General features: G+C 39.4%; 1 protein-coding gene across 7 annotated transcripts in view; it reads right to left on the bottom strand.

The window, feature by feature from the left end:
• Nucleotides 1–12,905, bottom strand: part of LOC111875528 (copper-transporting ATPase 1) — a 151,423-nt gene that overhangs the window by 45,167 nt on the left and 93,351 nt on the right. For all 7 annotated transcript variants that reach the window (XM_033755848.1, XM_023871853.2, XM_023871856.2 and 4 more), the window contains 4 exons: nt 9,966–10,106; nt 6,121–6,229; nt 4,019–4,272; nt 1,469–1,666 (listed from right to left, as the gene is read on the bottom strand). In XM_033755848.1, the coding sequence (XP_033611739.1) occupies nt 1,469–1,666; nt 4,019–4,272; nt 6,121–6,229; nt 9,966–10,106 (702 nt within the window). The remainder of the gene's footprint in view (nt 1–1,468; nt 1,667–4,018; nt 4,273–6,120; nt 6,230–9,965; nt 10,107–12,905) is intronic.

The following is a 12,905-nucleotide window of genomic DNA, read 5'->3' as shown; positions in this document are numbered from 1 at the left end:
ACTCAGCAAGGTTTACAATTTGGATAAAACAATATGACCAGCAAAGGCAATTTTTAAAAACAGCGAAAAGAGTTATTGACTTGGTCTCATGAAACTGTCTTATAGTCTGTATGCTCTATCATAAGACAACAGATGTATGTTTACATATGTGATACTTATAACTGTATTCATATTGTATTTCAGTCTTCTGAGATAAAAAAATGTCTTACATTTAAATAAGAAAAAAGCTTCAGCTAATTTTGAGCCATAAAATAAAACAAGACTGGAAATGGTGTACTCTACAATGTAACATACAGAATTAGGGCTGCACCGCAGCTCAAGCGGTTAGTCACTGGCTTCCCACTGCGGCGACCCAGGTTCGATCCCGGGTCTGGGCAAGTGGGATTTGTGGTGGACAAAGTGGCGCTGGGGCAGGTTTTCTCTGAGTACTTCAGTTTCCCCTGCCAATCTNAAGGACCCTGAGAGCTATACCAGCGGTAGCGTAGCTACTGGCAGGGCCTCCCTTGCTGGACAGGTCAAAGGGTAGGCATCAGACGAAGAGAGACACCAAAAACCAAAAACTGATGCCGGAAGCAGCGTCATCAGCAGCGACTTGAAGCACAGAACAAATGATGCTCGAGATGGTTCAAGTTCGTATAGCAACAGGCGTGACCAGAGTGGTTTGAACGGCTGTTGTACTGCGATGTGGAAAGCAAATGGAAAAACTACCACATTATCACATTTCCTGGACAGTCTCTTTCCAAAAACAGAAGATCACATTAAGTGGAGGAACTGTTTTGGAAGAGACTGTGGACCTGTCATCTGACAGTTACTGATCAATCAATCATACAGAATTACCAACGGTATTCTTTCAAGCTGAAAGCTTAAAAATTACCTAAAAATAGGTATAATGATAAGTAAATTAGTGAAAGATGTCATATTTAACAAATAAAAAGGAAAAGTCCATTCATTGCCTTCTGGAAATTAGGCTTTGTTATGGATCAGTAATGCCATAAACTGGAATTACATGTTTTGTTGGAAGTCATCCATACTAAATTTCATAAAATATGTGAGACATTATATGGGATATATGGAGAACTTCATTTGTGACCTTATGTAAACTAGGTTTTATTATGGTTCAATATGGCTGAAAACTGGAGTTCCCAGACAACTTACGCTGGAAGTGATTCATACCAAATTTAAACAAAATCTGCAGTGTAGTTAATCGAATAAATAAAAGTCCATTTCTGGCCTCATGTAAATTAATGTTTATTATGGATCAGTATGGTTGGAAACTGGAACTGTCAAATAACGTTTCATAATAGTCTCCCATATTGCATAGTAAGGACATCTGTCCTGTAGTTTTGACACTGAAACTAGGCAACACACAGATGGACAGACATGACCTCCATATGACGGAGCTCTTCATAACCAGTTGTGTAAGAACCTTAAATTCTACATTCAACGTATGTAAACAATATATGCAGACCTTATGTGCATTTTCCAAAGGCTCTGCTCCTTTGATTAGTATTCCATTGAGAGCACCCACACCAGTTCCCACCATGACAGCAGTAGGAGTTGCCAGCCCCAAAGCACATGGACAGGCTATAGCAAGGACACTCAGCGCACATCTGAATGCATATTGGAAGATAATCTCTTCTCGGTTGAATCCAGTCTTCTCATCCTCCTGTCAAAATTGTATGTTCAGTGTCATAAACTCTATGAAAATATGGCCATGTGAACAGTTCACAAACTTACTGTGTGGTTTCAGTCTCAAATCTGAGAAAATGATGCTGTAATGTTCCACAAATTCACATTAACATGAGGGAGAGTCAGTAAATAGGTCACAAATGGTAGTAGAACAGCTGTAATGGATGTAATAGGTTTTCTATGAGTCTTGCTAGGTAGCAGCACAGTCCAGCTTCATGCCAGTCTAGGTAGCAGACGCGCATGAGCATGTTCGGAGGCTGATTTCAGTAGCCAAAATGGCAACCGTGATTGTGGGTATACTGCTGAAGAGCTGTGTTCTGTTGTGTGTTTTTTGTGGGCAAAAAGACTCATGCATAGGATATTCATAAAATATGGTTCATTTATGGTGGGAAGTGTTTGATGCTTAAAGCAGTTCACAGCTGGGTCAAGATATTCTCTCAAGGACATTTGAAAGTTGCAGATGGTGCCTGACCAGGTTGCCCTTTTGAGATTGAGACAGAAGAAACTGTGCAGCAGGTGGAAGAGATGAGTTGATTTGAGAAACAAATGTTTTTTCAAGGTTTGAATATCACATGGGTTATGTTCTATATCCACTTGTGACCTATTTACTGATTCTCCCTCATATACGACATTACATATATACATTTTTTTTTATATTTAATTCTATAAGTTTATAAATTGTTACTGATAAAATTAAAAGTTTGCCCTGATTGGTATTATCTCACTCTCTTGTAGAAGTTAATACAACTTCCAAATACAACTAAAGATCAAAATATTATCAAGACTACAGTCTTCTGGGATGTGATGCTGCATAGTTTGGTAGGTAAGTACCAATATTTGGAAAAACCTGCTGCCTCCATCTTCAGGGTAGAAGATAAAGGCAGAAGGTTTTGCCAAAACGTTGGTCCTATCCATCAACTACCCAGGATCACATCCCAGATGACCATAATCTCAGTATTCAGTCATCAGACACTCAAATCTCACAAAATATTACATTTCTACCACACTGATTGAAAGCATTTTAAAATGAAGAGCTGAGGTTGCTTTTGTGCCTAAGAGAAGGAGGTTCTAACAGCCTGGGCATCAACACAAATTGGGAAGGCATGGTATTTATAAAACTTTGGTAGAAGAGACAAAAGAGCTGTCACCCAGGAGACAGAATTATATTACATGATTATATTACGTATAACTGGGTTTAGAAATATAGGTTATTATTGCATGAACTGGACTGTAATAGCTCAAAAAGCTCAATGGTCAATGTTTGTGATAATAAGATGAGCCTTTAGAACTGGTAAAGACATGGAATTCTTTGAACAGCTGAATAACTATTAACCCTTCATGGTGGAGATGGTTACAATGGAATCCTCAAATAACATTTAATTAATATGATCTTAGCATAGGTACCTGAATATTAACTCCATTTAAATTCAGAATACAAGGTGGTTCAATTATGACCGGGACTGATTTTTTTGTAAACAAGCCGCACTGTGCAGCAGCTGTGCGACCTTGAGAGAGTGAAGCCACAACCACCCTCCCTCCTGTTCGGATTAGAACCTGTTCAGTCCTGTCTGGAAGTTGCTAGAGTGATGAGAGAACAGAAGGTACTGTGGAGTGTGGAACAACGCATTGTGATCAAATTCCTCGTTGGAGAAAACGTCCCGTCCACTGAAATTCACCACAGACTCCAACAACAGTATGGGGAAGAGTGCCTCTCATGGACCCATGTGTTTGAGTGGTGTAAGTGCTTCAGAGAGGGCAGAGAGTACGTGGAGAATGAACCGCATGATCGTCGGCCGCAAAAATCCGTCACCGAGCCGAACATTGATCGTGCAGACTTGCTTATTCGTGAGAATAGATCCGATCCAAGCGGAAGACAGATGGAAAGCAGGTAGCCTTCCTTCAAGATGATGCACCCCTCCATACGGCCAAAAGAACAATGGAAACCCTTCAGAAATTGAAATGGAACCTTTTGACACATCCGCCGTATAGTCCCAATTTGGCCCCAAGTGATTTCTACCTGTTCGGAAGGCTCAAATCAGACTTGCAAGGCATGTGGTTTGTGGACAACGACGCTGTCATCCAGACTGTTTGGGAGTGGATACGCCGCCAACCACAAGTTTTTTTTGGGGGGCATCAGGATGCTTCCAGAAAGTTGGAAAAAATGCGTTTAATCCGGAGGGGAGTACGTTGAAGACTGACATGTGCAACTAAGTGTTTGGCAATTATGTTTTCTTTTTTAAAAATCAGTCCTGGTCATATTTGAACCACCTAGTACTAATCCACTGCCACCAGAAGAACATTAAAAGGACACTTCAAATTAAACACATACCGTGATTGGCAGGTGTGACAAATCCACATATCCACTAATAGTCCAGCCAATAAGGGTGACACTTGAAACAAAGATGACAAAGGGAACAAAGTAACCAGCAATCTTATCAGCAAGCTGTTGAATAGGGGCTTTGGAAGTCTGAGCCTCTTCAACAAGTCGAACTATCTGCGCTAGTGTCGTAGCTTCACCTGTGTGAGTTGCTGTCATCAACAGCAGACCATTCTGATTGATGGATCCACCAATCACAACTGAACCTAACAACAAATTAAGAACAGTAAACAGATTTTGTGCAGCATTAGATCAGAAGTGGATTTGGTTTCCACCTGTTAGATCAAACTATACTGAATAGCTACACTGTTTTCTCATCCTGTGGTTGGAAAACAGGCCATCACAAATTCTGACTTTGGTTAAACATTTGATGGAAATGAGTACAATCAACCCCATGAGGAAGACCAACCCTACAAGTCAGTCTGATTCACCTTGAAGCTTGACACACTGATCGCTGGCCAGATACATGAACATGCTTGCAGTGTTGTACGTGCTCTTCCATGAAGAAAGAAAGAATTAAGAAATTTCTGTGCTCAAAAACATTCAGTCTGCTTACAGACAAATGTTCTGTATTTACCAGCCAAAGATGAATCTGTAAGTCAGAGTTATGTTAAAAAGCGAGAAGGAAAACATTTCCAGAAATGTAATATACGTAGCTGATTCCAAAAGTAAGGTCTCCAAAGTGCTGGGTAATTTTTCGTGCGGCTGTTGGCAACCCTGTTGCATTCGTTNATTACTAAAACCGCGAAGTGTGAGATTCGCGCAGTTATTCGGTTTTTGAACGCAAAAGGGACTAAACCAATTGAAATTCATCGTCAATTGGTGGAAGTGTATGGCGAGTCGTGCATGGACATAAAGAACGTCCGCAAGTGGTGTAGGGAGTTTGAATCTGGTCGTACTGCAATACACGACGAAAAAAGAACTGGGAGACCGTCAATTTCTGACGAGACAGTCGCAAAGATTGAGCGAGTCATGCGTCAGGATAGGCGCATCACACTCGATGATCTCTGCATTTCGGTTCCCGAGGTTTCCCGAACCACCATTTATCGGGTTTTGACAGAGAAGTTGAATTATCGGAAGGTGCGCGCAAGATGGGTCCCGCGAATGCTCACAGAAGACCACAAACGGCAGAGAGTTGACTCTTCCCATGAATTTCTTCGCCGCTACGCTGACGAAAAGGACAACTTCTTGAATTCAATTGTCACAGGTGACGAAACCTGGGCGTACCACTTCACACCTGAGATAAAACAACAATCACGTCAGTGGCGGCATTCCTCTTCACCTAAGCCTCGAAAATTCAAGCAAACACAGTCTGCCGGAAAAGTCATGGCAACTGTGTTTTGGGATCGAAATGGAGTATTGTTGGTTGACTTTATGGAAACTGGGACCACAATAAACGCTGAGAGATATTGTGAGACACTGAGAAAACTCAGGCGGGCAATTCAGAACCGGAGAAGAGGGATGTTGAGCAAGGGCGTAAGCATTCTCCACGATAATGCTCGCCCCCATGCTGCCCGACAAACCGTCGCTCAACTGCAACAGTTTGGATGGAACATCATCACCCATCCACGCTATAGTCTGGACTTGGCGCCCAGTGACTACCATCTCTTTCCAAAGTTGAAAGAACATTTGTCTGGAAAGCGCTTCAACAACGACGATGAGGTGAAAGCTGAGGTTCGAAGTTTCCTGAACAGCATGGAGGTGAACTGGTATGACATGGGCATACAAAAACTGCCACTGCACCTACAAAAATGCATCGACCGAAATGGCGATTATGTAGAGAAATGAGTACATGTTCAAGATTCATCTGATGTATCCAAAATTGAAAATAAAGGTTTATTTTATATTTTCAAACATAGGAGACCTTACGTTTGGAATTACCCTCGTATATATAATTTAATTTCAATAATTTATATGCTTTCTTGGAAACAACAATTAATCCAGTCAAAATGCAATGACCAGCCTATGCCCAAAAGATAAAGATGTTCCTCTGATACGTTTTTCAAGTTTGTGAATATTCTATTATATGACACACACAGATGGTTGGCAGTTACCTTTCTTCTTAGCAACAGGCATAGATTCCCCTGTTATCAGTGACTCGTCACACATAGAATGTCCAAATATGACCTTTCCATCAACAGGAACCTTTGCTCCAGGAACCACCTGCCAACAGACAAAATACTGTTGCTGTTTCCCAAGCCTGAAGGTACTTGCTAAAACTCTACCAGCCTTTTAGAGATTTGCAATCCATTTTATATTGACAAAGAGCATTCTGCTAGCAAATTCTCTTACCTCTAAACAAGACTCTATCTGTGAATGATGCCTTCCTGAGTGGATAGACACTTTAACATTGGCTCCAAGCCACAACAGGCCCTTGCACTCCACATATTCGCAGCCTTATCTTTCTGGCCACCACAGAAGCTCGAAGTGGGAGAGGATGAGAGGACGAAACCACTTGGAAGACATAGGCATACAGAGGATGATAACATTAAATGGATGTTAAAAGAATAGTGTGGGAGGGTGTGGATTGGATTCATCTGACTCAGCTCATTCAGTATAAGGAACAGTGGCAAGTTCTTGTGAACATGAGTAATTAAAAATTGTATTCTATAAAAGATGGGGAATTTGTTCACTAGCTCAGTGTTCCGCAACCGGTGTGCCATCACAAGGTGAAAGGTGTGACGCGAACTTTTACCTATTGTAAGAAATTAATTGTTGAATTTTATTCGTTTTATTTTATCCCAGTTACAAAGTTAATAGAAAGTCCGTCGAGTGTAACAATTTGTAGGTCACTTCTTTGTCACTTCTGCCTTACATGTTTCGGTTTGACACAACCATCATCAGAGGCACTTACTACAATTATGAAAACACTGTCGTTGTTTATGATGTTCACAGTTATGTTTGTTGTGTGGACGCTGCTACAATATGTTGACGTGTAAAAGCACAACACTTGCTAGGATAGTTGAGTACACTATCAAATTCACACTTTCCAGCCAAAACNAAATATTTTAACATTAGCGTTTTAACTTAAAAACAGTTTTCGCTGGAAAGTGTGAATTTGATAGTGTACTCAACTATCCTAGCAAGTGTTGTGCTTTTACACGTCAACATATTGTAGCAGCGTCCACACAACAAACATAACTGTGAACATCATAAACAACGACAGTGTTTTCATAATTGTAGTAAGTGCCTCTGATGATGGTTGTGTCAAACCGAAACATGTAAGGCAGAAGTGACAAAGAAGTGACCTACAAATTGTTACACTCGACGGACTTTCTATTAACTTTGTGATTGATAGTGTAACGGACCAAAATGAAACAATTCAAAATTATCCCAGTTACATTGTTTCATATGCTTCTATTTTATCCTCAGCCACTGCACTGATTAAATAAGATAATGCTTTCATTTTTTTTGCATCTATGCAGCTTCTCTGATATGCTTGCTGCATGTTCTGTGTACGTGCTTTTCCCTAAAACTGCAGCGATTAGCATGGGGTTTCCTGTCTTTTATAACACTGTTTTGGTATTTGCCCCTGTTTGTTAGAAGTTAGAGCTTCTTCAACTTTATGACTTTCTTCCTGTAATGATGCACCCATCGATTGTTGGACATCATTTAAAATTATAAATATTTAAAAATAAGTCGGTATAGTGTCACTTCTTCTGCTTGAACAGTAGAGATTCTGCATTTTACAGTTGTTTCAGTTCTATCACAGCTGTGCTCTGAAGTAGTTCACAAATTTTGGTTGCTAGTTAGAGAATTACAGATGGGTCATTTGAGATGTCCCCGGCTGTATGGCCACTTGCTGATGGCAATAAAGTGGTGATGGACACAATTAAAGAACATTTAGAAATGCTGCAGCAGAACTTCAATACGTATTTTGTAGAGAGTGTGCAAGATTTTGACTGGGCTCGTGATCCATTTGTTGTGAATTCAGAATATCTTCCGATTAATATATAAGAGGAACTCGCAGATTTAAAAGCAGACAGAACATTGAAACTAAAACTTCTCGAAGTGTCTTAGGATATGTTTTGGTTGGCAATAAGGAGTGGATACCCCGCTATCTCCAAGATGGCAGTTAATGTGTTATTGCTATTTTCAACTACATATTTGTGTGAACTGGGCTTCTCGACGCTGACTGAAATTAAGACATCAAAGAGGGAGCAGCTCAAATCCATCGATGAAGAAATGAGACTTGCGTTGTCAATGATTCCACCACGGATCAGTCGCCTGTGTGCAGCTACGCAGGCGCAGGTATCACATTGAGGGTATGAGTAGAATTACTGTATTTACTTTAATAGTAATAGAAGTGTATTTTCTACACTCTACAGTGAATTAAAGTTTATTAATTGTTAATAAATGCATGAGTCGATTTCTGTTTAATGCTAATAAAATAACAATAATATTATAGTAATAAGTTGATCATGTTACGCATTTATATTAATTGTCTGATATCATGCGTTTTTGAGGGGAATAACATTTTGGTGTGCCATGTTGAGTCATGGATACTTCATGGTGTGCTGCGAGTAGAAAAAGGTTGCGGAACACTGCACTAGCTTAGTGACCATTAGTTTCTTAACTAGAGCTCTGCTCTGAGGATATCCATAGTCAGTTATGGCATCTGTCATATACTGTTATCAGACATAAGGACTGTTCTTTTCATTGCTATGTTTTGTTGCCTTTTGGGCATGTTTGCAATCCTGCAGTGTATATGAAGTTCAATTGGTCTGTCCATCTATACATCTGAAACAACTCCACACTTACCGAAAAGATTTTCATGAAATTTCATAGTATAAAATACATGTAAAGCTGTCAGACCACTTCCACTTTCATTCGACAACTGTAACAACCACTCTGCATGAAGACCTACATACAGTCAACTCTCGATTATCCTGGATAATGGTGGGGATGGATATTACAATTAATCGAAAACCCGGTTAAGACAAATTTTATTAAAAGTAGTACTGTAATACTGTACCTTCATAATACTATACGCCTACCTGTATTTAAATTTATTCAACCTCATTTTTATGTCATCTCATGGCCTATTTAATACTTTTTTTACATTACACTGAGATATGAATTTGTTATTTCAATCACAGTCTTCAACAACATCCAACATTTTTTACGAATATTCACACTTAACACTTAAAAAAAATTTAATATTGTCGTTTACTTTTTCGCGGCATTTTCCTTTTTCTGTTGAATACTTAACACAACACACTTCCTTTTACACCCTGACATTTTGCTAACGCACTTGAAGATCGATATAAAGATACTAACTGGGGCGATGTATCTGTCCTTGAAGCTTTCCACAAATCCTTGCATTCTTTCACCCCTACCCTAGAACATTGTGTTAGCATAACGGGACCAAAGAATGCAGAGCTCAGTTCACACTAGTGCAAAAATAGTGTTACAACTCGCCACATGAAACAAAAGTGAATGAATATTAAACAATATATAAGCCTCAAAAAAGCCTCAGTAGCACCGGTTATGCCGCAAACCGGTTAATCCGCCCCTGGATAATCGAGAGTTGACTGTATATACATTTTTGTATATACCTCAAACATAACTTGCTAAATAAGTTTTGGAGTGAAAAATGTTTCAAACAATAGTTTTAGAGAAAAATGAAAGACATTTTATGTTTGCAGATATTTTGCAAGTCTTACAGTTTTTTAAATAATTAAACAGACCAGACACTATCTACACATTTCAGAATTTCTATATTCCAAAAATATCTTAGATAATTGTCAGATATTTCCCCTTTCACTAGCACAGATAATCAGGAATATACTGGATCTGATGATAATGTTCTCTGAAAATGGTTCATCATAACTGTATCGCTTCTGAATCTAAACTTGACCTAAGCTTCAATTTCGATTATAGGTTGCCTGTATCATACCTTTAGAAAGTCTCCTCGTTGCACAAGATCCACACTGATATGTTTCTCTGACTGCATTTCAAAATTAGGACCAATGGTGACCAAAACAGCTTCAGTCGCTTTCAGAGAAAGCAGCTTTGACAGTGCTTCTGATGTTTTGCCCTGTGAACCAACAAGAATGGTGAGTTTTCATCAAGTTCACTTTTTTTGCTGTTTTAAGTTCAGTAAGATAACCCTTTCATCAGTTTTTGTGAATACACTCAAATATCCATTTAACAATGCTTTGATTTAAATTTTCCTGTCACTCAGAGTTCTGATGTTCCTTGGCAAAAGTTCACTGGCCCTGCATTTTATGTATGTCAAACTGGAATGAACATTTACACAGAACAACAAATAATTAAAAAAAGACTGGAATGTTCTCCAAAACCAAAATCTGTCCATCAACCCATCCACAATCGAGGGAAGTTTCTTTCACTGGAGTAAAACGAGAAAAAGGAATTTTAGTGCTATGCTGTGAATCAGAGTGCAAAACTAGCAACCATATGTGAAATGATAAAATACATTTGTACTTGTGTATGTATGTACGTTCATAAATTTATGGTGTGTTTATACTGACATGTAGATCCATGGCTACGTAACGGGCCAATAAACATGCATTCTTGACAACATAAGAGGTGAAGAAAGTCGTCTTCTGGGTTTAGGTGCCGTGTAATCTTCGTTTTGGCGATACATCCCTCCGAAATGTCGGCTAAAACGAAGAATACACGGCGCCTAAACCCAGAAGACGACTTTCTTCATAGTCATCGCCGTGAAAACCTCAAAAATTAAAAATAAGAGGTTTTTTCACATTTGCACATATCCAATGCTAGGTAACAGGCCAATAGACACTCATTCTTGACAAGAGATGTGTTTTCTGTGGGTTCATCTCCAGACTATATAAGTGGTAGAGAACCAATTCAAATCAGAGAGTGAGGGAGAATGAAAATGGAGCAAGTCTTAGGCAGACATTTATTATGAGCTATAATTGATTATGATTAAGAGAGATTGTACAAGAACGCGTCAACAAATACAATCACCCAATCCTGAACCCATTATTATTAAGTCACAGTGCCATAAACACGTGATAGTATTGTGATAGGATTTTAGCACTGTGATGCATGAAGATTTACAGCAACAAATGCCATGGGAACTAAAAGTGCAATAGAGCATTATGGAACCATATCAGAATATTGTTGGATCACATGGACTAGGAAGACGGAATCACAGGGGTCAAATGCTTATTGACTTTTGTGAAAGAAATGGACTGACTGTCACCAACACTTGGTTCAAGAAGCCAAAGAGAAGAATTTACACATGGAAGGTACCTGGGGATTGGAGGAGGCATCAGCTGGACTACATCCTTGTGAAACATCGATTCAGAAATAGTGTGAAGGATGTGAAGACGCTTCCTGGGGCAGATATTGACTCTGACCACAACTTACTGGTTGCCGTGTTCCGAACCAGGTTGAAGAAAATTATAAGATTTCGAAAGCGCAGACCCAGATGGGATTTGGAGAAGTTATATGCTCAAAGACAAAGCGTGCAAGAGACCCTAGAAGAGAAACTCGGTGCAACTGAAGGTGAAATCGGAAATGCTGAAGCGCAGTGGAACAATATAAAAGAATGCATGTTAGATACTATCAGTGATTTGGCTGGTAAAGTTGAGAAGATAGCAAGAAAACCATGGGTTACACAGGAGATGATGAGTAAAATGGAGGAGTGAAGGAAATGGAAGAATGTCAAAAATGAAGAAGGCAGGAGGAAATACAGGAGACTGAGGAATGAATTGAAAAGAGCCACGGACAGGGCCAAAAAGGAATATCTTGAGAAGATATGTAATGAGATTATGGAATTTCAAAGAACAGGCCGTTATGATTTGATGTACATGAAGACAAAAGAACTAGGATGGAAAGAGAATCATGGGATTCAAAATGTTGGCATCGAAGACTCCCAGGGGAATAGAATAGTAGATCAGAGGCAAGTGCTGAAAATTTGGGAAAATTATATTTCAGAACTATATGATCGACCTAATCGGCCAGAAACCTTAGAAGTTGAACCGGAAGAAGAAGTAGATACAGACGAGAAAGGACCATATATTTTACAAAGTGAGGTGGAAAAAGCTATCAAGGAAATGAGGAAGGGAAAGGCTACAGGAGATGATGATGTACCTGGAGATGTGCTCAAGTTACTGGGAGAAGGTGGTTTGAAAACACTGACAAAACTAATGAACACCATATATGAAAGTGGAGAGTGGCCCAAGGACTTTACAGAAGTTACAATGATTGCCTTAAAGAAAAAGACAAAAGCTACAAAATGCAGCGACCATCGCACAATAAGTCTTATTGCACATACAGCAAAGATAATAGCAAAGATACTTAAAAGAAGAATTGAAAGGAAAATAGAGGATGTACTTGGAGAAGATCAGTTTGGATTTAGAAGAGGAAAAGGAACCAGGGATGCAATTGGGATGATGAGAATTATAGCGGAACGAACTTTGGAGATAGATGAAGAACTGTGTGTTTGCTTCATAGACTGGCAGAAGGCATTTGACCGGGTAAACTGGACCAAATTAATGCAGATCCTGAAAGAAACAGGTATCGATTGGCATGAAAGAAGATTGATTAGCAAATTGTACATGGATCAGAAAGTTAGAGTACGACTGGACAGGGGGGAGACAGGAAGTGTGCAGATTGGAAGAGGAGTTCGACAAGGATGCTGTTTATCACCAATTCTGTTCAACTTGTACAGCGAATGCCTTACCAAGGAAGCTCTGGATGGGCTCGGTGACTTCAAAGTAGGAGGGCAAATTATTCAAACTGTGAAATATGCAGATGACCTTGTGTTAATGGCTAAGGAAGAAACTGTGCTACAGGGCATGATTGATAGACTAATTGAAATTGGAAGGTGCTATGGCATGGAAAT

Source organism: Cryptotermes secundus, unplaced genomic scaffold (genome assembly GCF_002891405.2).
Source record: "Cryptotermes secundus unplaced genomic scaffold, Csec_1.0 scaffold468, whole genome shotgun sequence".
Lineage (NCBI taxonomy): Eukaryota > Metazoa > Arthropoda > Insecta > Blattodea > Kalotermitidae > Cryptotermes > Cryptotermes secundus.
Note: the sequence above shows the minus strand (reverse complement) of the source record. Positions and strands in the feature narration are given on the sequence as shown.